Raw genomic sequence first — 27,306 nt, forward strand, 5'->3', positions numbered from 1 at the left:
GTCACCACCTCTAAATGACAAGCGCTTTGTAATGCAGTGCTAAAGCTCACTGAGTCAGTGGAGCACCAGATTAATGTTGTGTTCACATGGAATCTGGCAGACACTAGGTGACAGATCAGCGACACCTCATGGACAGCATGGGAAAAAAAAATTCAACGGAATGGCAGGACAGCAAAATATAAGACACATGACATTATATGTTGCCATGGTGATGTGTCCAAAAATTGAATAAATTTATTGAATTATTGAAATTATTTCATGTTTATTATTTTATGTGATTATTTTAGCAATTGACATAGCCATAAAAGGAATCTTTCTCTGCATTTTCTGTTGCAAACTTAAAATGATTGTTAACTCTAAAAATTAAAGAACGTTAAATTCCCTTATGCGTTGTTCATTGCCTGCCATATGTCCGTTTTCCTTGTAACATATCAGCAGGATTTACATTTTTGATCAGTTCTGGGTGCTGTAACACTAAAATTATTTTTGTTGTCCAGATTAACCATATTTTCTCCTTGTGTGGGAGCTACACATAACCTGGGTGAAAATTCTGTTACAGTGGATGGTAAAAAGTGTACATTTCTTAACTCTGGATGGCAAAGCCATGTGCCATTGCCGGTATTCTCAGCTGTCCTTGCCTAATTTTACCGTCCTGCTCTCATTCACTTAAATGACATTGGGTTTGTCGTCTACCATCTGTGGGATTCCATATGGAGGTGGCATAAAAGGAAATGCCTCTTGTATTTCTTGTCATTTTACATGATGTTTGGGTTTTTTTTTTTTGTTTAGTTAGTTGCCGTTATTCGTGTCTGGCTTTTGAAAGCAAAATTAAGCGAGATTGACATCAGTTTAGGAGGCCTTAAAGTAGTTTTCTGTGGAAGCAGCTTCATGGATGCAGGTTGCAGTCTTGACATCATGTTTTACAGGCGAAAAAGTAGGAATTATGATGGATGTATTGCAGTATCTGTGCGCTATCTATAATGATTCTGTAACAGGCGTCATGTGGTAATATAGATCAAATGGAATCTCCATGCTCGATAAGTGACAAGGGGAATCCATCTAAGAGAACATATGGACTTGCTTTCTGCAGTTGCGAACATATATCAGTGGGAGATATTTTAATAAACAAATGCCTTGCCAGCTCACTAAGAATCTGATGATTAGAAGGAGGCTCTGGATTTTAATACAGGGGAAAGATATCAACCTCCCTAAACTTTCAGATAAGTGAATCTGCTTTATTTCAGCGCTTTGTTAACTTTTAATATCCCTCTCTCTCTCTTTCATTTTTCAAAATTTAGTATCAAACTTTTTCACTTTAAATGGAGACGATAAAAAGAGCACATTGTTATAAATTCAGGTCCAAATGCAGGATTGCGAAAATGCAATGGATGAGGAGATGGTGGTTGTACAACATTCAGAAATATGTCTTTCTTTTTTTTAGATTTTAGATTAGTTATCATACTTCTGTGTCTCTTTCCCTACTCGGCCACAACCCAAAAAAGCTGATGTGAATGGTAGAGGTGTAGAGAAAGTTAAATAGATACATGAGAGAAGTGGATAAAGGTAGAATCTCTTCATCAACAGTTTGCACTACCATTTGCATGTCAACCCAGTATAAATCATTTGTTTTCACACTTTTGGAAACTGTTTGATGCTACTTCAATATCTGAAATATTATTTCTTCCCTGAAATTAATCCCCAAATGGCTTGCTTGATAAAATCCAGAAGGACAGTCGAAACAGAGCATCCATTTACGGGAAAAGATCTGAACAGACACTACTGATCATCTGCGATCGAAACAAAAAAAAGGACCAAATATCTGCCCTTTACTTTCTCTGAAGGTTCATCAGAAACAGATGTCGGAATATCCCCCCCACTTTCTACAAAACATCCTTAAAGCTGTGCTGTTTATACACACAGCATATACTTGTTGAAGGCTGCACAGTTGCATTTGCGTATTTTTAATCCTGTTTGCGATTATGTAATGCAAGATAAGTCCACATACATACAGCTGATGATTATAGCGTCCAGGACTCTGTGAGATCTGGACCTGACAACATCTTGTTTGTGCAGTAATCTCTCCCTTAACAAGCTTCAGGCACACAAGGTGAGATCATAGTGTAAGTGAACACATACACACACACACACACACACACATATGCACAGTCCCCAGCACATGTGTGGAAGGTTCATGAATAGGAAGTCTGCTTTAAGTCAGGGCACCGCTCGGCTGGACTAGTCTCACTGTGAAAACAAACATCCCCTGAGCTGTGAGCAGTCAGATGATGTAACAGCTTTGATCGCCCAGTGAGGGCAAGGTTTGCTCAAGGGTCAGTGGAACACGGATTCCAATCAATAAACACATTACTCACCTATCTACATCACACACACATGCATACACACAGACACCGGGATGTGACCGGAAAATGTGTCTCACTCCCAAAACTTTATCCAGGCTCAGCTTCCTCTTAGCACCAGTCACTTCCTGTGAACTGCCACTGCATGACCCATCCCACCTGCTTTCTCTTTACTGCAGTGAGCGCAGCAATGTGTCATCTTAAGTAATCACAATTTGGTCCATTCATTTCTGCCTTTCTGAGTGTAAACACAGTAAGTGCAATCTCCAAAAATTGGTGAAATTTTAATTCTAACCACTTTTTCCCTCTTTTCTGAGTCAGGTTGCAGAAGAAGCAACAACGCAGAGTACTCTTGAATGCGGCACATTGTCACTCCACCATCACCATTAACCATAAGGCCACCAGTAACATCGCCTGATGGTGCTCTGAATTTTTCACATTGGCTGTGCACGGCACTGCTATGAAAAAATCCCTTCAGCCCATATATATATATATATATATATATATATATATATATATATATATGTATATGTGTGTGTGTGTGTGTGTGTGTGTGTGTGTGTGTTTCCAAAGACCACCATAATAAATAAGACATTTTTAAAACTGTTTAAAGTCACCTTAAAATGCAAACAAGGTTAATTATGACTCTTTCTATTCTGAATTTTCAGTCCATGGAGGTTTCCTCTTTGTAAATCTTGCCTCGAGCCAAGAAAAGTAGTTATAAATCACATTGTGAAGTCTGCGGGCCAAGCAGGAGCTTTTGGGCGGGGCCTGCAGCAGAAACACAACAGTGCGTTGTGGCCGCGTAACCTTGATGTAACCCGCAAGCGCTATTCAAGCAATTCTCATTGGACTGAATACGTGTCATCTTGTGATGCATTGTCCACATATAATAATACACCCATGCTCTGAATGAGAGGCCTGGTCCACCTCAGCTGGCTTCTTTCAATGCATAGATGTGGTTCATCTTTATGCCCAAAATATGTGCTCTTGACCTTGTCCTTAACATTGCCCTCAGATACTCTACAAAGGAAACATGTTTTATGCTTGATCTGCAATCACCCCAAAGGCTGTGATTGTAAGGGAGGGACCGGCGTAATACAACATCTGCACAACTATGGACATTCCATCGGTCTTTTAGCGCAAGCATCTTCTTCTTATTCGTGATCAGGATCCCAAGATTGGAAAACCTTTCCTTTGGGGCAGCAACTCACTCCAACCCATAGGTGGCAATTCACCACTTTGATCATCCCCTACACCACAGCATGACCCTGCAATGCAAGAAAAGTTCCTACTAAGGTAGAATTTGAGGATCCTCTTAACAGGGGCCCAGTTCACAGTCAACTCACACTGAGGTTTATCAACTCTAGCAGCCTCCACAGTCATCTGATCCAACATACCTCAGGTGGTCATCAGTTGACGGCTCTGCATTTCTCTTTACTGAAGTGTCCAAAACAAACGCATCAGATTTGATGTCATGACTGCAAAGTTCATCATCGATCTTTGGCCTACTGCTCTGCTGCCACGAGCACTTGTGAAGTATTTTACAGTTGTTCATAGTGTTGGTAAGTCCTTTACTATTGCTGTTCAATAATAAAATATCACTTCATTTTAAGATCCAAGGTTTCTCTGCCTTCGCCTTCTCTATGAAGGGTCTCTATGAAGACTCTAATTGGAGCCCTCTCTAGGAAACCACCCATTGCTTCCAAACAGACTGTGTTCTTTGAATTAATGTTCAATAAACAGATAGGAATTGGAGCTTTTGCCGTCACTGCAACAGTCATAACTGGAGGTGTTCCTCTTATACATCAGAGGATACTGGGTATCTTTACACCACCTAATGTGTTTTTCCTAGGACAAATCCAAGCTGCTATCAATAAGTTTGTTCCCTGAATCAGCTGTGGATGCAGGTGTACTCAACAGTATGAAGTCAGACTTACACAAGCACCTTCCCTCTAAAGACAGATGATATTCCATGTTTGCATTCAGTGCACCACAGCATATGCTTTTGCCGAGGCCCACCTTCAAACACCCTTCCCTTGCCCTTGTCAGGATCCATCACCAGGCACTAACCAGGCATGGGAGATGCAGGGAGACATATTGTTGCAGGGAGCTTTTAATTACCTCTAATGGGTCATTTCGCAACTCACAGTTATTACATTCAAATATTTTTGTATACTGTATCCTATATGTAACACTCTTTTGGCCTTAAACAGCTTGGTTCATTGACTTGCCTGCTCAACTAGAGAACCAATATTGCTGTACTCTTCACCAAAGCTCTGTGATCATATTAAAATAATGAATTCATGTAATCTGTAATGATGTGTCCTTGCTTTAGTTATGGAGAAACACTACACCAAAACTCTTTTTCTTTTGTTCCTTTTTGCTTTCCTGATTACACCTTTAGAGAGGGCTACAAACAGTTTCTTTGCTAATCCATAGAGGAATGAACTAAAAGGTTGATTCGATAACTCGTAAAAGTCGCGGTAAAGTACAATATACGATGCTGTATGAGGCCATGTTACCTCATCATGCCTGCAATTTAAGATCCAAGAATTTTATCAATGACCCATAACTGCATCCTTTTAATTGCTTGTGTTTCCATCAAAGATGTATTTGAAACCTCCTCTGTAGAAGCTCCCTGAGGTGAAAGAAACAACACCTCATCTTTGAGGAATGCTTTCCCGCCAGCGTCTCACTTTGTCTGCTGGGCATCCGGATGAAGGAATGACCTAATACATACAAAGACACATGTGCACATACATTCCTTTTTTTATGTATTTCCTCTGCTGTTCATTGACAATATCAGGCTACTCAGATTCACACTTTCCACTTTGTTGGGCTTGAAAGGCCGAAGGAAAGACAGCTGATGGGAAAAATCTTCTAATCAAGACAGGGCAGAACTAGAAGATTTCATTGGATACACCTGAAATATTCATTTAAGCCATATTATTTTATCACGTACATCAGCTGTGTAGTTTCTGATAGCAGCTTTGAACTGCCAGTCACAAAGGGGTACTTTGGCTGAAACCCTTATTGAAAAGCTGATGGGCCTCTTTGGGTATAATCATGAAGAAGATAAATGTAGTATTATGTCAGAGGCTAAACCACACTGGTAAATCAGTCTCTCTGGCACGTGGTCATGGAAATGATTGAAAAACATTTCAGTGAAAGCATTCCGGTACTGTCTGATTCACCTCCAGCCTGGCTTATATCATTCTCCATGTGGATTTGTTACTCTTCTTGTAAATACCACAAAGAACCTTTATTGTTGCCCTCTGCAAACGTCGCTTACAGTGCATGGAAATGAACAGCAGAGCGCACTGTGCTTGTATGCTCTGGAAAGGAGGGCCTTGCATTGCATTTATCTTGAGTGTTAGTTTCCACAGTTTTAGTAGATTCAAGAAATAAAACCCGAATTATTGTTGGGTTGAGTTACTGTCCAGCATTGTCCAGTCAAGGTTTTACAGCTTAACCTCACAACAAGCCCTGAACCTTGCTGTACATACTGAAAAGTCCCAGAGTGTTGGAGCTGAGGCACTTTCATCTTAGCCAGTGCTGCTATACTTACTAGGTTTATAGGGTGTAGTTGTAGTGTGTGTGGATGGGGCATTATGATGAGTGTATCCTTTTGATTTAATTTAGCAATTTCACTGAAGACGTGAGTGCAGCATATAAATGCTTGATTTTATGTAAAACATAGTCAAATAAATAGATAGAATATAAATGGTAAAACGGTCATGTGGTCATCTTTTTGAGATCAAGTAATGTAAACAAACTACAGTATATGCCCCCAGTGACACTAGTGACAGAGCCAATCATATTTTGGAGAACGCTCCAGGACACCCCCATCAACGTTACTGATGACTTCAATGAACTCACGGAGTCTGTGGTGGATTTAATTTGCAAAACAACAGAAGTAACTGTACCCGAAACTACAGTTAAGTAATTCCACAACCAGGGACCGTGGATTACCAGAACCATCCAGGAGGCCATAAACACACTGCAGCCAGTCTGAAAACAAGACAATTACAAAGCAGCAGCCTCAAGTGTATGAAAAAGCAAAAAAGGGCTAAATTAAATTGCACAGGTTGAAGGAACAGACAGGACTGCATGTTGTACCCTATATAATTTTATGTGACAAATGATTGATTTATTTATGTCTTTTGCAACAAAAAAAGGAGTAAAATATTATAACGATCAACAAATTACAAAAGTTTGCAGCAGTGGCAAGTGGCTCTCGTGATGGCAAAAGTTTTCACACTGGCAGAACTTTTAATAGCTTAAAGGATAGCTGGAAGAACCCTCCTTTTTATTGTGCAAGATCTTGGAACCATAGTAGTTCTCAAAACGACATTTTGAGGAACTTTTTTTTTGCCTCACTTTCAGAGTTGCTCAACTCATGAGCCAGTGCTGCACCAGTGAATGCCATTTGTAAAAACAACAGAAAACATAAGACTCACTAAACAGCTTGGAACAAAAAAAAAGAAAGAAAACACAGACAAACCAACAGTGAAGTCCACACTTAATTAAGCTTAATTGCAACAAGGGAAATACAATCCAATTTTGACTTGTCATCTTGAAACAGGTGTAGGGTGGCCGAAGTAACGTCAGTGTTTATATTGGTAAATTTTAAAGAAAACAGCCCTGTAAGGTATGTAACTGGTTATCCAGTGGTCACTCCCTCTTCCCCAAAACTATTAGGTCTAAAAATGCCTAACGTTATTCAGTCATCATTCCAGCACTTTGGTGAAGAGTATGCTAAAAAGTCTTGAGAAAAAAAAGATAAATAAGAGTTACCTGTTAACAGTGAGCTTGAACGTCATGTCTGTGCTGTTTTGCACAAAAAACAATGCAAGTTGAACAGAAAAGTATCTTTCATTGCACACCAATCACTGGTCAAAACAAGGAAAAGATAGCCCAAAAATATTCTCAGACTCTGGTCCAGGGGAGTCTGGTGGCTCAACCAAGAGTTTAGAGTGGTTTCTAACTAACTGCCAGGGAAGAATAAAAAGACTGGATTGTCAAAAGAATGAAAAGAAGGATGTATAATCACAACAGAAGCAATCTAACCATTATAACAACTCGATCACTATCCACAAAGGTAGCTGTCCTTTTAGCAGCCTTTGGTGCTGAAAGGACAGCGTCCATCTTCATCATGATTTTCACTGTCTAATATAAGGAATATCACCAAAACTACAGGTTATATAGACAAAAAAACTGCATACAGGAATTGTTTTTGAAGCTTCAGTGAGACAGAAAAGTTCATAGTGAGGCTGTGGACCGGGATTGATTGTCGTAGTTCAGTTCACGAGTTCATACAAAGCTTGAAATCTGCATGATTTGAGTGACTCATTTTGGGGTTTGTGCTTCACTGAAATCGGTGTGAGCTGACACATTTGTAGAACTAGGAGCTGGTTGCGTGAGACGAATGACTGACGGACAGCCTAAACACTCCAGAAGCGCTTTAAAAAAAAGTAATTTGCTCATGAGAGAGGGGAGCTCAATCTAGACAACTTGTGAGAAAAAAAGGCAAAGTGGGAAAGAAGGAAGTAAGAGTGATGAAAGAAAACAGTTATGTAAAGAGAAGCCAACATCCTGACCTTCCTCAAATAACCCACTTGTACTAATATGCGGGCATGCAGGTTTAGTTTCATTGTTTTGTAACTGTTTAGTTGTTCACAAGGTATGACGGCCATGCTTGTCTATTAGACTGTTGTATCCGCCTTTGTCCAAGGTGTTTCATTCCTTTATTGACCTATTTGGCTAAATTCACGGTTGGCGTGCAAAGCACTCTCACAGCAACTGCTATCAATTTGGTCAGACGCACTTCTATCAAATTATAAAACAATTTATCGCCTCTCTGAAGATGTAATGTTCTATAAATTACATTGCCGTGACGCACATGGCAGCTCGGCAGCACACATATCAGTCAGAAATTGTGAGAAAACACTCAGAGATTGGAGGGTTGGTCCTTCTTTTTTCACACAAGGCATTTTTTGAGAGACCTTCAAGACATCTCATGTTCTTTGTCCTCATCTTCCTTATCTTCCTCCTTCTGGTCCTCCACAATTACCCCTTCATATCATATAAGATGTTCTTCAAAAGTTAAAAACAGTCCTCTCTGTGTGGCCAATCCACATGGTCTGGTAGTGGTTGTGACCAGCGCTGAAGTGCCAAGAAACAACAGTGGCGGGTTTGTCGGTGATCTGTTGTTGTTGTGTTGCTGCTCGCTTTGCCTTTTATTCAATGGAAAGGTAGACAACCAAATCCAGATGTTGCTTGTTAAGGCTTTTGCCAATTGTGTGTGTGTGTGTGCGTGTGTGTGTGTGTGTGTGTGTGTGTGTGTGTGTGTGTGTGTGTGTGTGTGTGTGTGTGTGTGTGTGTGCGCAGCTGCCAATTACAGCTAGTTACAAGGAAGCTGTCTGCTTTAACAGAAGTGGATGAATTCCCAGGCAGCCTGTAGTGAAACCTGTTATAGGAGTGGAGAACATTTAGGCTGAAGTGTTTACCATTACAGGCAGTGTCTGTGTGTGTGTGTGTGTGTGTGTGTGTGTGTGTGTGTGTGTGTGTGTGTGTGTGTGTGTGTGTGTGTGTGTGGAGTGCAGCTCTGTAAACTTCCCATTAGCTCTCTCCCTCTCTGTGCCTCGCTCTTGTTTTGCCCCCTCCTTTTAGTTCACCGAGTTCATGATATTTGCCTCTCTAAACTTGACTCCTGCATAAGTGGATGACTGATTTCAATGCAAAACATGGTGCTATCATAGCAGGAAGAAGAAAAAGAAAAAAATTAAATTGCAGTCCGCATTCATGTTTGGGGCATGGTTAACCTTGTCACATTATGAAATACATCTCAGTTGCCATTTTGATGTTCAGAAGAACACTGCAGCGATCACTAAATGAGCTTCCGAGTCTGTTAAAAACACAGTGTAATGAATGGCTTTCAAAACACTGTATAGGATTTGAGAAAAACAATATCATAAGGAGGGTTTGTTAACTTATTTTGGATGTGCTGTAGCATCTTCACAGGCTATCAAAAAGCTTGGTGTGACAAAGTGACACGACTTAAAACATACAGTATATAAGAAAGGATTTCAGTAGGCAGGTTTCTATTACATATTTGTGCAAAACTTAAGCCATATTTTCGAAATGTTGATAAAACGTAATTGCGAGACGACTGCATTTCCATTGAGTGATGTTTTCCTACTTCTCCTATGGCAATAACATTCCAAGAAGCATGGTGATAGATGTTCAAAACATCGGCAGGTTTATTTCTATAGAAGCCACCACACTAGCCGTCGTTATTTCCAATGGAAGGTGACGTAGGCGTGTTATGCCAGCGATTAATGCAGCTGCCACGTATGAGGAATTTCTGGGAGGTGATAGTTCACGATTTCACAGAGGAATTGTGGATTCAAAACTTCTGAATGATCTGCTCAAGTTGAAGAGTTATGTGATGCATAACACCTCTTATAGTGCCTGCTGCATCATGAGGAGGCCAGTTCCTACCGACAAGTGCACAGTCATAGAAGAGGTGTGTCCATTGCACTTTTGTGAAAAACAGCTTTTTTGAATTGCTAGAAATACCACCTCTTGAGTGAAAAAAAACCTTTGTGATAAATAGGAGGGTTTTTTTGTTCTTTTTTTAAATGAACGTGTTTTCATTAGGCGTATTTTACATTCGCAATTTCAATTGCAGTTTGAAGGTCAATGGAAATCCGTCTAGTGACTACATTTTTTAAGCGTGACATCTTTTACTTCAATATAGGACTATCTGATGGCTGATAGACATTAAGATTCCCCCAGTAAAAACATTATCATCTTTAAAGCACCTGTCCTTTCCATTAAGAAGCAGAGAAAAACAGCAGTGGATTGGCTGGAAGGGGCTACACACACACGCACACTTAGGGTCTGCACAACTGAACTGACGACAGCAGGCAGAACTTCAAAAGGTGAGACATCCCATAACTCACATCAGTCTCCTGGCAATCATTGGTTTTTCCAACAAATCATACTTTAAGAATGCTGAGGGTAAACAACTCCAGCTGAATGACAAGTTCCTCAGAGTTGTGGCTCTCCCCCACGAAAACTGGGTCTCCGTGGTGTGTGTCATCGTATTGCTTCGCATATAACATGATTTTCCATTGCAAATGGGACTCAGTGTTACTTCACCTGATATAAACCCGGTATCTTTGAAGACACAATTAATTTGGTGGTACCTTTGGTCATGCTCTGTATCTTCTGCTCTAGGTCTTAGGTGTGTTTTCCTTCACGCCTCTTTTAATTTGCACATAAATGATTTAAATAAATGATAAAATGAAAACCTGTGTTCGGGTGCATCCACGTTTTTACAGACATGGATGTAAACTGTATATGCAACTTGTCTGTTTAGCGGAGGCATACAACTACAAGGCAGTAATATTAGTACTGTTTGTATCTCTGTATATCTTTGCATGCCCATGTGCCTGGGTCTATCTGTTCAGTGTATGAATGAATTAATGATTTTATTTTAGTTTCATGCCACTTAGTGGCCCAGCCGCCATGGGATTTTTAGACACCTTTACATTAAAGAGAACAATAATCCACTATACATGTTTAATTACATAAAACTGCTTACGGTAATGCTGGTCAAACATCATAATTACAGCTGACCAAGAAAAAAAAAACTAAAATATATTCAAAAACTCAATAAATAGGCAAATAAAAATACTTAAATACACATAGTACACCTGGTGGAAAAGTGCTCCCTTTCTCATGTCCCAAGCTTTCTCAAAATAAGTTTCTATCTAAATGTTTCTTTTTCAAACAGCCAGGTCAGTTGCTATGAGTTATCAACATTTATCACGTCTACCTCAGCCTTTCTTTATTTCTATTTCTTTAAGGTTACATTGGGCAAATGACATGCAAAATGAATAACTTGAAATAAGTTTGCAACTTTCAGTAGAAGATAGAACACACAGATTAATCCATTCCTTACAGTTTTACTTTTGTGTTTTTGGTTTTGGAAATGCTAAAAAACAATAAGCAATCATAATTATTAGAACCCCATGCACATTTTATACCATGTAGAGAAATTTGAAGCTTGACAGGTCTGCCATGCCTAGTTACAGTCATCAAGCTGTGATCTAACAGTGCTGATTGAGAGTGAAATTTAGAGTGTGGTCAATTAATATTGCTATCATTATTTACTTTCATTAAATGTTTATCATCCACAGCCGATCTGAGCCACAGTAATTCATCCACTGCTTTTCCAAATGAAAACCCCAACATTGGAAATCTTAATCTAACTGTAGCATGAAGGAGCAATTTCATGGATGTTTGTCTGATTTCCAGTAGTTTTGTTGGTTCGAAAGCCTGTGCAAAAACAAGCAGATCTGTGCCTTTAGTTGTAAGCTTTAAATGATCAAACAACAGTTTTTCTCAGTATCATATTTTTAGTTGAACTTTAACAGTATCTCAGAAAGTGGCTTCCTGAAATCTTTGATGCCCAATCAGTAACTATCCAAGCAGATTTACTGATTTTGCTGAAAAGACAGATTTACAACCGCTACCAACGGAACCTTTAACAGCCTATGAACCAGATCATCTCAGGATGAGCTGGCTGCCCTGCGCAGTAAAAATTAAATGCGGCATCATGTTCCTTGGATGGTGGAAATCACAGCCTGTTACACCAGCTGAGAGAAAATACATTTCAATATGTTTTGAAAAACTATGCAAAATGTGCTCATTGTTTCTCGCCAACAGTCTCTTCCAAGATGGGATAAATCATCAGACCTCCAATTTCCTTTTTGGATTCAAGGTGTCATTCAGCTGCTTTTTTGCCACAATCTGTTCCCTTTATACGATTACTTTTTTTTCTCACTAAACATAAAGACTATAAAGATTTTGATGGATAATAATGGCTTTAGAGTCGATTCAACAATGAGAAATGGATTTCCTTTTTGTACTGTGGCTCACTGTAAATCTTTGCCCTGGTAAAGTTGTAGATTTCTTGGGGAGGTTTATGCATCTATTCAGAGGAATTGCAATCACAACAATCACTTTGCAACCTGGGCAGAGATTAACAATGATACAACGGCTCAGGAATTACACCTATAAATGAAATAATCTGCAAAAGTTCTGAATTCCTCACATACTGTTTTCTTCAAGTTCACAGTACCTGTCACACGCTGGCCAAGTCAGCAGCCGTCAAGGATGAAGTACTGCTCTGATTCGCTTCCAGAATCAATTTCATTTTTTTAGCTGTCTGTCAGCAATCAAGGCACTAGAGAAACATTTTGTTTCTATGTATTTTTTTCTGATCCAACTGATGTTGAGTCGTGTCCATAAATGCCATGGCAGCACACAGTGTTTGCAGAGTTACACGTCTCCTTTGACTGAGATATTTGATGTAGTCGACTTAGGTGCACTTGATGTTCTCCTGGCCAGCAGGCCACCCACATAAAGCATTCCTCTCGCCATGACAGTGCACAGCAGGGATCCTCAAACTGTTTTCACTGGGCTGGGTACTGGAGTTCTGCTGCGTCAGGTGGTTTTTATAGGCAGGGAAGATAGGATTGACAGGAAAGATCGGACAGATAAAGAGTGGATGGATGGCAGCTTTTGAGCCCACAGAGTAATAATGTTATGAGTCCACCACAGTCTAAAAAGATCCAAAGGCTCCAAGGTCCTTTCATATTTTCAGACACCCATATCTGCACCAACGCTGTGTTTTAATGAGCTTGTGACTTTGAGCTTGTTAAAGGGTTCAGTCGGTTTTTGAGTCTTCTCCTGCACAACTTTACAACATGTGAGGAAAGTGGTTTGGGAGTGAGAGCACACAGAGATGTGAGTATGTGATAATGGATCACCCATCTGTACTTGGCTAACAACTTTTTAATCACAGTCCGTCTGACACTGCCAAAGGCAAAGTACGTGCCTTGACATCACTGATTGAGGCGAAGCCAAACATGAAATATGGTTCAGGAGAGCAATATAACGGATTTTCTGGACAGCAGGAGAATTCCTGTGTATCACGACTTGGGGTCTTATGTTTTAGTTCACTTCGTACTCAGCAAATCTCTGAGATCTGGGAACACACTGACACTGCTGCAGTGGAGTCTGAACGAGCAGGCTAAGAACAAGTATTGTAGGTTAAAGTTGAACCAGGGGGCCAGTCTGTAAACTGTAATGGATGCTTACATCAGATTCACCGTACGTCTCCATTCTGTCTTCCTAATAAATTTGGCTAATCTGGGTCTATTTACAACCTGTCTATTAGTCTGACTGCTCGTATTCTCTCTGAGCAGAGGCTGTTGTGAATGAATGGGTGTAAAAAGCATCAGAGTTCAACACCAGAGAGGACGGTTTACATCTCATCTCTGACCAACTGTCGATGTCTTTTAACATGATCACGTTCATACGAAGCTCCAGCAATCTGAGTTAGTCAAACTGAGTGCGCATCTTCAAAAGCTACTTATTTTTTTCAACAAACTGCCCTATCATGTTTCTTTGCACAGCATTTCCATCCTCCCTGCAGCAGAAGGAGACATCCTGCTAGTTGACTCGAGTTTTGTAAGTGAGACTGTTAAAGCCTCATATTGGCTTCATGCTAAACCTAAGAATCTGCTTGCAGTATATCATCTTTATCAACAGCTTTTCCATTCAACACGACAAAACTTTATTGAGCCACCACGATTTGAAAAGAAAAATGATTAGTAAGTAGAGTTAGTGTTGCCAAGTGTTGGCAACTTCAGTAAACCAGGTTAATCTGACTAAACTTGATCATGAAAAAGAGGATTTTTGCCAATAATAAGTTGCTAATAAATTAGGAGATCTGTGAGTTCTGTTATGTGAACATGTTAATAAAATACAACCGGCAGATGCAACGGGTAGAATATATACACATATATCTATCACAGTATACTTGGTTTACTTAAGTTGCTAAAACTTAGATAGATTGATTAAATAAAATCAGTCATTTTTAAGCTGCAACAACTTTACAAAATCGATAATGTTTTTACTGGGGGAATCTTCATGTCTATCAGCCATCAGATAGTCCTATATTGAAGTAAAAGATGTCATACTTAAAAAATGTAGTCACTAGATGGATTTCCATTAACTTTCAAACTGCAATTGAAACTGCGAATGTAAAATATGCCTAATGAAAACAAATAAATATGACTACATTACACTTACCAATTAGATATAAAGCAAATAAATTAAGACTTAGACAGCTATATTTACTTACATTTTTCAAGGCACCCTCTCTCCTAGATTTTTTTTTAAAATTAAGTCAACTTGTCAGATTTTATAGTGTAGAGAATCACAATGTAAATAAACCACCCATCCATCCGACAGACAATGTCGACAATAGGGAAACCTTATTAGAGAAACGCATTTGTTTTTTGGGGTTTTTTTTTTTTTTTTGAGGGGTCATATCAAATATCAAGCTTTTTCATCTAAATTGGAACATCTGTTGAGGTCAATATAAAGAAACAATACAGTATACTGTAGCTGGCTCACTCATTAAAGCCCTGTTCAAAAAGCGCTCCATTGTTCAGCTGCAGTGATCATGAGGTGAAGTAAAAAGAAACAGGCTGTCAATCTATTAATGTACCAAGCCCTTAGAATCAGCGCTCTCACAGTGAATTGTGACAGAAAAACAAACACAGGAAACTGTTTAACCCCTTTCTGTCCTGTGTTTTTCTTGTTTTCTGCTGTAGCTGAGAGGGGAAATAATAAAAAGCTAGAAACTGAATTTGCTCCATGAATGCTTAAGAAAAAGAGTACATCAGTTCTTATACTGATTGTATTACGGGTCCTCTAGTTCACCTCATAAAGGCATGCAGAATGAGGCAGTTGTGGCAAACACAGTCAGTGCAAAATACAGTACACTGTGAACTCTGACAAGGTGATTTTACTTTTTAAAAACCTAGGAAACCGATTACCTTGAACGATGTAAGTTAATATTACTAATAGTCTTACTTTATGTTTGCTTTACATCTAATTCTTAAGTTTGAGATGATCAAGTTAAGTCAAGCTAATTTGGTTTACTGAATTTGCTAACGTTTGCGAACACTTATTCCATTTGCCATTTTTAAGATGCAACAACTTTACGAAATCATAACGTCCGGACGGCATCAGCTGAGAATTTGGATGTAGGCAGAAACAGTTCCAGTGTTATTTTACGCTGCTGGGCGGCCGGATGGCACCCGCCGCGGAAGCCTGATATGCGGCCGGTTGGCATCTTTTGATAAAACAGACGGAATCTGTTGTGTCTGCATGACACCCCATAGAACAACATCATCTCAAATTGCTGCCAAATATGACGTAATAAAAGGAGGACGGGCAGTACATGGGTCCAACAATCCCCAGACTTTCATGTGGGAGGCCAGTGTTTGCTTCCTGCCTGAATTTGATGTCTGTTTTTTACACCTTAACAGATGCGTCTTTTCCCTAATCCTAACCATCCGTGCATAATAAAATATGACAAGATGATTTAACTTAAAAACATCTAACAGATTACCTTAAAAAATGTAAGTAAATATATCTATTTCTTTATATCTAATTGTTAGGTGTACTTAAATTTAGTTATGTTTACTTAATTTTGGGAAGTTGTTACAATTTAAAAATGACAAGTGAAATAACTTTGTTCTTGTGTTGGCAACTTCAGTAAGCCAAGTTAACTGTGCTATATATATATATATATATATATATCTGGATTCTGCTGGTTGCTCATATGTTTTTGTGTATTCTTACAAATGTTAACATAAGAGAACTCCCAGATCTAACTTCACCATTTGCAAACACATCTTTGTCATGATCAAGTTAAGTCCAGATTCACTTGGTTTACTGAAGTTGCCAACACTTAAAAAGAACAAAGTTATTTCTCTTGTCATTTTTAAGTTAAAATTAAATACAAATAATTAAGTAAATACAGCTAAATTATTAGTGAACTTAAAAATTTGATATAAAGTAAACAAAAATTAAGATTAATAGCCTAGTTTTCCCCCTTTTCAAGGCAATCACTTTCCAAGATTATTTTAAGTAAGATCAACTTGTCAGATTTTACAGTGTAGTTACTACATCCACAAATCCAAACTGAATAGCTTATGTTGCTCAGACAGACTGTAACTGAATATGAAGATTGATTTTAGTCGCAATTTCCCATTCAGAGCTCAACTTGTTCGGATATTGAGAGAATTACTCAACATATTTCCAAACTGCGTTCTCCGGCGAAGTTTCAAACAGTTTCCTTTTTATACGCCTCCTTACACGCTAGATAGACATTCCAAACGGCTTTGCAATTAATATGCTAAGTGGTGCAAAGCCTCACAATGTCACTTTTCATTTACATCTCCAGCACTGTTTATATCTTTCACTCGCGTGTCAGTCTCTGTGCTCGGTAAACACCTCTCTCTGACAGCTGCTACACACCTTTTTTTCATCCTCAGTCTCTCTCTCCATGACTCCGTGGCACCCGGCCTGCTGTTTACCAGCTGGTGACACCGGCCAGAGTCGACAGGGAAGACATAGGTGACCACCTCGGAGCATCCATCACTCACACATACACATATTTACACACACACACACACACGAAGGCACACAGAGAGGGAAAGCTCTTGTTGAGGAAAGGCGCAGGTGACCACCTCGGGACGTCCATCACTTCACACACATATTGTGTAAATACACATAGACAGGCACTGCTTGTGTAGTAGAGGGTCACAGATGACCACCTCAGAGCAGCACCCATCACTTCACAACACCTTCGCACACTCACACACGCAGACTTGGCTTTTCCAAGCAGAAGGTTTTTCCCCTTACAGTGAAACACACACCTCGGTGGCCAGATGCCCTTTTGACGTACGCAGTGCCAGCTGGGAAAACATAGCTGGCTGCATGTGTCACCAGCAGCCTGGGGAACAGAAGAGAAGCCCTGACGAGGAGGTGATGGAGGAGGAGGGCTGGAGGTCAGAGGGTTGCTTCTCTCTCAAGTCTCAGGTGTTATCCTTGATTCAGTGGTGTAGTGGTTGGTAGGTGGTATACTGTACCCATCACTCCTTCAACTTAAGGATACTGTACCTCATTACACGTAAAACTCTTGCATCGAAATTTTACTTCAGTAACACACTGATGTAATAAAGGCTACACTATGACACCGGTTTAACCCCTGTGGACTGTTTGGCGCATTTTACGCTCTTTTCATTCTTCGTTTTTTGATAATTTTGGCTGTGTTCATCCATATGGCATGAATTTTGGCAAGATTGTGTATTTTTGTTTAATCTTGTCTACAATAAGATACACTGTGTAAACAGAATTGTTACATTCATACTGTTAAGTGCAAAAAATGCACCAATGAAACCCATTCAACTTGCAATTTTTTGAACAAAGCTTAAAAACATGCATTGAATTATTTCTGGAATTTGTTATTTTTAGTATTTTCTACCAAATGATCCCTATACTATAATAATACTATAATCCCTTCTACCATATTTGGCATATTGAAAAAAAATACATGCTATTTACATGAGGTGCACTGTCACAATCTATGTAGCTATAGCTGCTTCACTCAAATTTGGCCCAAACATCCAACTGGACACAACCAAGATTTGATTAGATTTTGGTGGGCCAAAAGCCCATACCACTGTAACCTTCCTGCTAGTTTATACTTGCGAACATAATATAGCATAACATAATAGCTCACCTTGATGGATTTTTTTTCCGAATTTGGCACAAACATCCACTCTGAATCAATAATGAAGTCTACTTTACATGAATGTACGAGATAAAAAAAAATGCAATGTTTCCCTCTGAATTGTTTGGGAATACAAATACAAAACAGCCTGAAATGGACTTAGTCTTCGTACTTGAGTAAATGTGCTGCTTTACTTTCCACCACTGGTGTTTTCACAGACCAAAACACCACTGGACAACCTTGCGTGTTAAAAGAGTTTGGAACCTTTGCACCTGTTGAGGTAACGTTGGTCTGGCATTGATCAGCACTGTGAAACCCTGTGGTGCCTCAGCTGCCGATGAACACTGTAAACAAACATTACACCATAGTCATCATTTCCGTCTTTCCCTCTAGTTAGCTTGCAGCTATCTTCCTGAAAAAATTTAATAATGTGCCTGGTATGTTCATTTACATCTTTAGTTGTGCTTGTGCATAATTATCTAGATCCTGGCTTAAGGTATGGAACAAGAGCAAGGGAAGGAGCTTTTTTTTCTGAGTTGATTTTTAAAGGCAGTGCATCTCCTCAGGGAACTAAACCATTCGCTGTGAAGGAGGATCTGCCTAAAAAGCTAACGTCAGAGAACAAAAATCTCCTATGTGCAATTAATACCATAGATTATATGAAATACTGTAACTGGGATTTTGCAGTTTTAGGAAGGTACATGGAAGGAGTAATCAACTTGCTTTACTTGGGGTTCACTTTTGTAAAATGACAAGAGGCCAGAGACCAGCAACCCCTTACCTGTTTCTAGAATTTTAGGACATTTCTAAGATTTTAGGACATTTCTAGGATATTACGATGTTTCTAGGGTTTGGGGATGTCTCTAGGATTTAAGGAGTTTCCTAAGATTTTAGGACATTTTTAGGATTTTAAGTCATTTGTAGGATTTTAAGATGTTTCTGGGATTTTAGGACATTTCTAAGATTCTGGGGGAATTTCTAGGATATTACCATGTTTCAAGAGTTTTAGGATATTTCTTGGATTTTAGTAAATTTCTAGGATTTGGGCACGTTTCTAGGATTTTTTTTAGGACATTTCCATGATTTTAGGATGTTTAAAGAATTTGAAGGATGTTTCTAAGATTTTAGAACATTTCTAGGGCATTTCTAGATTTCTGGACATTTTTAAGATTTTAGGTCCCATATCCTGCACGGGCACTCTTTTAGATAAACAAAAATGTTGTATGTCGATGTCTTTTATGCACTCTGGCAGCTTATGTATACAAAAGGTAAGAAAAAAAAAATACCCCAAAATGAATCACTTTATTTTCATTGTGAATAACAAAATGGTTGGAGGGCCTCCTGGCACCCTGCTTGGAGCCAGACTTTGCACGTGGTTGGTGGGGTATCACTGGTAATATGGTAACCCCCCTGCTGAGGTGGGTGGTCGCTATGTACATGTGTATATACGCTACTCTCATCTCTGCAATGACTAAATTTGATAAAACTAAACTGAAAACTACTCTGTAAACAGTCTCTATTTTACAAACCTTTTGTCATAGGTAGATAATGCTGATAGTTAAAACCACCCAGTGTCTTTGCCCAAAGTTCCTTTTTTTAATCGTGTTACACATGTAAACTAAAAATAGTGTATTGTAAATTTGTTTTACGCAAGAGTTTCTCTTCACCTTTATTTTATTGGGGTTTTTTTTTAAGGTTTTGACACCTACTTAATGTGTGTGTTGTTTTTATAACCTTGTAGATGACGTCAAAGACTTTTTTTTTTTTAAGCTGTCCAGACGATTGCAGATTATGCAAACGGTGGTAGACTAGAGGTGAGAAAAAAAGTTTTTAGCTAAAGTTTGGTGTTTTGAATCTGCTGGGGTAAAGTGGGTGGACAGTGAATGAGTAAAACTCTTTTCCCTCAGCATCGAGCATTAAGGTGCCCTTGAACACCCATCTGCAACAGTAAAGGTCACTGAATGGACTGTGTGACACTGAACACTCTGTTCTTTTTGCATTCCTCAGAGTGAATGAAAGTTAATGGCTTTCATTCACTCAGCAAGTGTGTTTGACAACCTGATTCCTGCTGTTAAATGTATCTGACTAGGCTTGTATCTGGTCATTCATTCAATAAAATGTCATTGTCACACGTGATATTAAAGGAAGACATTTTCACGGTTGACAGACTCTCTGCCCATGAAAAAAGAAATAAAAATCAGCACTAGAACTATTAAAAACAGCACCTGACATTTTCACTTCCATAGACAGGCCCTTCATGTACAAACTGTACTTACAGTGTGCGTGTCTTAGTAGAGCACAACACCTGTTTTACATTTCGTTAAGGTGTCTGTTTACAGTGCAGCAGTGTCTAATGTCAAGCTGTATTAAACTAGACGCAACAGGCATATCCCAGTCCTGTACATGCTGTATGTAGCATTTACTTTAGTACCTTAAAATGTGTTAAGTCACTCAATCATGCAAAATGTTTGCTTAATATAGGCATACTGTTGTCAAGTGGAAATAATAGCTTTTGACGTAAATTAAGATTTTTGTATCTGGGCAAAACTGCTCTTAGTGGAAAAGTTCTTAAGGGCATAGTTCTGATTTATAGAAGGGTTGTATAGATTACTCATCCATAGTCCGTGTATTATGTACAGTAGATGTCAGTCGGAATGCCTCCAGTTTGGAGATGCAGGCTGGAGATCCACACAGAAGCGAAGCAATGTACGGTTGTGAATGGGGGTCAGCAACAACACACAGGCTATTTTCACAACCTAAAAAACAACCCACCCCAAAAATGTATATCTGTTTAAGTGTACGCTATATTAATAGTATTTTCACCATTTTACCTTTCCTTTGGACAGCACATCTTGGCAAGGACGCTGTTAACTACTTCAGTTAATCATCTTTGCTCTTGTCAAATCCACCAGACTCTATTGAAAAAAACAGTAATTTTAGCTATCTGAACACGGGAGCTGATGATCTACGGTTGCTTTGATCGTCTTGTTAGTTTGTGTAATTGTGTGACTTTGGTGGATCCAAACTTATCCTTTCAAACGCCCAAGTCACACAGTAACACAAACAAACTATATTCCTGAGGTAGCAATACACCAGCAGACTTTGTGTTTAAATAAGTTACATTTTTCTTAATGGAGTCTGTCTTTGAAGAGAGTGACATAACAGCATAGTTTTCCATTTGGAAATCACTGTGTGACACTAAGGTAAAGCAGAGAAAATACTCTTAATTTTGCTTACGCTTAAACTGATATTGATTGTTTTAGGTGGGACTTTTTTAGATTGTTAAAATATTTTTTGTTTTGTTGTCCCATCCACAGCAGTAGATTGCTAAGCTTTCATGTTGGACTCCTGCCTGCTTCTCTAATCTGGAAGCGTGCCGACTGACATCTACTGTATATAATAAACCTTCTATGGATATATACCCCATTAAACCACACTTCAAAAAAAATCTGAACTATCCCTTTAAAAAGAGAAAGTCGAGAAAATAGACAAGAAATAAAACTGTTTTGAGAACAAATCCCTAAACTTTTAATCATTACATTTCAAGTGTCTTCTTTAAGTGTCCATTTATCATGTTCAGATGAAGTCCTTGGATGAATTATAACTTCTCAACACAGATGTGTTTCTCTCTGCCACAGAAACCCTTTTGAGCTTTGTGGATGACATCCTGTCTGGGGCCAGGTCTCCATGTGTGATGCTAGGGGACATCCCTAACCTCCTGTCCTCCTCCATCAGTATGATCATTCGCTGCCTGGAGCCTGACACCACATACATGTAAGTCACACTCTTGTTTTCTCTCATGAACATGTAAACTAAGCAACATGATATAAACTAAACAGACCCAGTTCCCAGATCTCAGTCCAAATTAGTTGTAAAAGAAGCTCCTGCACTGTCAGATGTGTTTCGATTGAAGGTAAAGCAAATCCCTGCCTCACTTTATTTGTGATAATATAGTTGTTGAATCGTTTTAAACATTTCTTGCTGTATAGTGTTCAGGAGTAGAAAGTTAGTAAAAGCATACTCAAAAAGTTAACTATTCATACTAAAAGTACTTGCTTTTTCAGTGTGCTGCTGCTGAAAGCAATTGTCCCACAATGCATTGCACAAAGGAAATAGTCAAACTCACTCAAATGTACTCACACAGCTGGAGGAGATTAGAGTAATTGCGAATGTGGTGAGACAGCTCCAGAAAGACCAATGAGTACAAACAAGGAATCATCTTTGGAAAAATGTTTGCTTTTCTCTTTATGAAGTTTAATTGTCAGTGTCAGTCAAAGTCCTGGTTTGATTGACGCCTTATGTTGCACAAATTGCATCATTTCCTGTCAGAATAAAACGGGATCGTATGAGTTCTTGTTTACTAACTGCAAAAACAATATATGTGCATGAGGCCACTTTTGGTTGTAGTATTTTACAATTCCCATGGTATTATGGAATTGGGAGACAATAAAATGTAATTTGCCACAAACAGGATAAAGCAGATACTAGCTGTAACTTTAGCTCGCAAGATGATTTCTGTGTGCTTTTAGCTAATGTGTTTAGCCTAACTAAATTTAGCACCAATTTAAGCAGGGGGAAATACAGTAGCTAATCGATTTCCTTTAAAGCTGCTTTCCGACATCACCAAAGTGTCACATTTAAAAGTTGGTGTCTTTAAAAAATGTAGAAAAAGAGAGAGAGACCATGTGTTTGAACTAGTAGTTTGCTTCAACATGTGAAGCTAACATTGACCAAAAGAAGCCCATTAGCATTCACTTTGAACTTGTAGCAAAATTTATTTGCACAAATTTGACAGTTTGAAGTAATCTCTGACTTTTTGTTTGTTTGGGGTGTTTTTGTTTGTTTTTGTTTTTTTAGCTAGTTGTTGAAAAAATAGACATTCTGTGCTAAGCTAGGCTACACACCTCACTTAGCCATCTCTGTCTTGAACAAATGGAATTGATCTTGTTATGTGACTGTGGGTAAAATAGCAAACCAGCAAATTTCCCTAAAACTGTTTACTCTTTCAAGCATCACAACCAACAGAACGGGGTGAAATCAAGTAGGCTACATTGTAAGAAATTTATTAGAGAAATACTTCGCTCCCAAATGATCATTTGTATATAAAGTTCTCACCCAGTGTTGTATTTAATATGGAAAGAAAACATGTGTGTTGCATGCCTCTGCTAAACAAAGAATCTAAAAATTGAGAAAAATTCTGGATGTATTGAGCAAGTAGGGGATCGCATTTAACAACAGCAAAACAATATCAAAATATTATTTACAAAGTCTCACACAACTCGTGCAGTACAATATAAGTCCTGTTTATCTAGTTGAATGGTCTGTACTTCCCAAAAAATACATTCACACTAAAATATTCCTGTTTAAAACACTGCATCCTATTTAAAACACAGCACAAACAAGTAGTGTGCTGGTGCAAAGTATGCTGAAGTGTTTTGAATAATACAGTTTTAATGAAAATGCATGTATTTTTGAAGTACTGAGTATGCCACTGAATAAATTAGACATGGATGGCACTGCACAAGTTAGGTGTGAGTTTGTAAACAGATGTTATGATATAGTTTTGCTGTCAATAAATGTGGCCCCCTATGACTTCAATTCATCAAGACTCTTCCTTTTTGGATTCTTCGTTCACCGTGAAGGCATGCGAGAAAAACAACATTTTCTTATAGTATTCAGTGTACCACTGGATGCGTAATTGATATACAAATGATCATCTGGGGGGTTGAGTATTCCCTTAAACAGTATATTTATTTTATTTATTTTCATTAGTTTGTGCTAAATATTTCAAATCATAGTACCTTTGATGTACCTTCACATAATGTAATCCATATTATAAACCCATTTATGTCAACCTAAACACTTTAGGTTGGTTTCTACGCTACCTTAGGTATTCCAAGTAATTAAATTCTTCCAAAGTGATTCTGCAGTATTTCCTTATCATAAGTCAGACAAGGCCAGTGGGTCAAATGAGGGCTAAGTCAGAAGTTCGTGACCACAATTTATTCTCCACATGTATTTATAGTCCTCAGGGAAAGAGTGAGTTTATTTCCAAGTGAAGTCCTCACATACTGTACTAACCACTCACTAAATGTGTTGGGTGTGACATGCTTACTGACCAAGGTAATTCAGGGTTATTTAGGAGCTAGACATTACACTAAGAGTTATAGCTAAGGTGAGTTTCTGCTCCAGTGTTCGCGGGTAGAGTTTAAATGTGAATTGAGTAATTTTAGGACAAGGCTGGGGCTAAAAAAATAATTTAAATGGATCTGTAGTCACAAGGACGTTTCAAATTCATAAGATGATTAAAAAAAATGGATTTATTTCATGTTAGAGTCAAATAATTTTGTATTCCGTCTGTGTGTGTGCGATGTAATGCAGTAACAAGATGTAGCACACAGATACACACATGCTCTCATACACATGCAGACACTTATCTCACGGACAGCCTGCCAGAAGGGAAGCCACATACACTTCTTAAAAGAGAACAAGAGGTGGAGGGAAAGAAATTGAGGAAAAAAGAGGCAAAGATCGGGGTAGTATAAGAAAAAGGGGAATGAGTTAGAAAAAAGAAGCAGGAAAGCCATTTGAATGTATGCGGCCTGAGCTACACATGCCCTTTTTAATCCTGGCATCAGTAGAGGCTCCTGCTCTCTCCATCCTGTCTGGCAGCTTATTCATCTCCTTCATCTCCAGTTGAGGCCTTGTCGCACTCATCAGTTGTCTGCACACTCCTTATATTTTCTATACATAAGGAGCCCTTCCAAAGCTTGGGATTTATGCCATATAAGGGGAAAATGCATTGTGTGGGGAGAGGTATGCACATGCTGTTATGTAAGCATGACACAGGAAACATGCTCTGCAGATGCATCAAAGGTCTTTGAAGACATGTTTAACATCTGTTGCTCAAAATATAAAGTCTGTAAGTATGCATACCTGTAGTTTTATTTAATCTGTAATTTAAGCTAAATCCATAGAAAATATCTCTCTCTCTCTCTCTCTCTCTCTCTCTCTATATATATATATATATATATATATATATATATATATATATCTCAAGGCCCATGCTAAAAATGTGATGATTTTTTTTCCCTGCAACCTGTGCTACCGTTTCTCAATCTTTGGGGCTGCAGGTGGATGCAGTTTGAGATTTGCTCACTAGGTGGAGATATTCATTCAGTGTGGTGACAGGTTATTAGCTCTGAACAAAAGTGCTGATTGTCAGTCAGGCACAAGTTAACCCTTTGAAACCTTAGCAAATTGGCTTGGTAGGAAATTAGTAAAAAGAAAATAAATAAATAAAAAAGAACAACCTACCTGAAAATTTGTTTAAAATAAATATATATATATTTTTAAATGAAATTAAATTTAAAAGAAAACAAGGAAAAGATCGGAGAAAATTGCTTAAAAATGTATAATCATGTGACATAATTTTAAATATGTAAATGTAATACCTACAAATATAGTTTTTCCCTTTAATTTCTACTAATTTCTTGCAATTCGTGGAACATTTCTTACTAAGTTTTCCTCATTTTCTTTTTGTGTCATGTTTTTGAAAGAAATCACACCAATTTTTCAGGGTTCAAAGGTTTCATACTTGGGAAAGACAACTGAAAGCAGCACAAGAAATATGATGTCACTTCAGGTTTCAAATGGTTAAAGTCCTGTATTGATGACGCAGGCTCTCATCTCCATAAGAAGGGGAGTCTTGTACTCAAATTGCATAAAACTAATATAATTTTGGTGCAGTAGATTCTTCAAACACCGTTGCTGGATATGTCTTTGGTTTTGGACAAAATGATTTATCACTCACAATCAGCTGCAACTTTTCTAAACATATTCTTATGTGTTTATGCGTCTAGGTTCCGGCTGTGGGCAGTAGACAACACAGGCCGGCGTTCCAGTCCAAGTGAGGTCACCATCAAAACTCCCTGTCCAACTGTGGATGACGTCAAAGCACAAGGTGAGGAATGGGGCTAAAGTCAAAAAAGGTGAATCATCTTTCAGCGACCATCACAGGTGGCTCACAGAGATGAGGTCCGTGTTCCAACATCTACACTGTGCTACGTCTATATCTAGGTTTTGTATTAAAGGGATATAGGCGGTCAGAGATTACACTGAAGATAATGTTTCTGTGTTTTCTTGTAACTAAATATGAAATAGCTGAGTCAAAGGGCAGACGTTTGCTCTTTCTGGTAGCAGTTATTTTTCAAGACCTCACAAACCAGATGTTAAAGATCAGTTCATAGAGCGGGTTGTAAAGTCACAGAGAGATAGTTTTCCTCTCTGGAGTAGGGCTGTTTATAGACACTAAACTGCTATTCCATGAGGATATTGACTATAAAACAATGTCTTTCTGTATAGTCAAAAATTCAAGAAGACTCAGAGTTGAAATCTTTTGCCACTCTGTGTACTAGTGAGAGATTTATGGCAAGGATGTTATTGCAGATCCGGTTCTGATTTGAATCGGTCAATGCAAAAACACTCCAACCAGTGAAGTGTGATACTACTGGCGGTTGATTTTAATGCCTGGAAGTACATGAATGGTGTGAAATTCAGTATGCTCACTCTATGGCTCTGTTTTGAACAGACTTTATGGGCATTCTACTCGGGCACCTGATGATAAAATGATTTCCTATTTGCAGGAAATCTTTAACCACTTTGGCTTTACATGGATATGTTAACGATTTATTCATTTGAAAATGTTATTAATACCAAGACGTGCATGTTGGATGACATCTGTCTTATTAATCTAAACTGCAAAGTCAGGCTGCAGTAGAAAAATAAAAGGGGGAGAGTGTCACATTTCTGCTATTGGAGACCCCATAGATTTTCTCTATTGCTCTGCACAAATTCTGACTCAAGTGGATGGTGGAGTTCAGACCACATCTGTACAACAGTCTCAAGCAATTTAATTGGGATCACTTTCAGAGCAATTTGAAGAATGATGAAAACAGTCATTTTGTTTATATGCTAGAAAAAGTCAAATGATTGTGTAAGTCCAACTAAAATTTGACTTTTAAAATACATGTAATCATGGTAGCCTGACTGAAATCTGACTAATTTCTCAAAATCAGACAAACACACCCAAGTCTATTGGAGCTATTCTGTCGTGTAGACACCTTAGTCACTAATTGGACTAGGCGTTTTGCATGTGCTCCTAGTTGTTGTGTTGGCCCTCCACGATGGTTAGGGATAAGGATTGTTCTTAACTAAGGGGGACGGTACTCCTCTTTACCTTCTACAACAGCTGATGGAGGCAGCGGTAGACCAATA

General features: G+C 38.6%; 1 protein-coding gene across 2 annotated transcripts in view; it reads left to right on the forward strand.

Moving 5' to 3' along the window:
• Positions 1-27,306, forward strand: part of astn1 (astrotactin 1) — a 513,900-nt gene that overhangs the window by 466,824 nt on the left and 19,770 nt on the right. For both annotated transcript variants that reach the window (XM_088085587.1, XM_042497522.2), the window contains exons 23-24: positions 21,669-21,804; positions 25,893-25,993. In XM_088085587.1, the coding sequence (XP_087941713.1) occupies positions 21,669-21,804; positions 25,893-25,993 (237 nt within the window). The remainder of the gene's footprint in view (positions 1-21,668; positions 21,805-25,892; positions 25,994-27,306) is intronic.

Source organism: Plectropomus leopardus, chromosome 12 (genome assembly GCF_026936395.1).
Source record: "Plectropomus leopardus strain MGB_pleo_1.0 chromosome 12, ASM2693639v1, whole genome shotgun sequence".
Lineage (NCBI taxonomy): Eukaryota > Metazoa > Chordata > Actinopteri > Perciformes > Serranidae > Plectropomus > Plectropomus leopardus.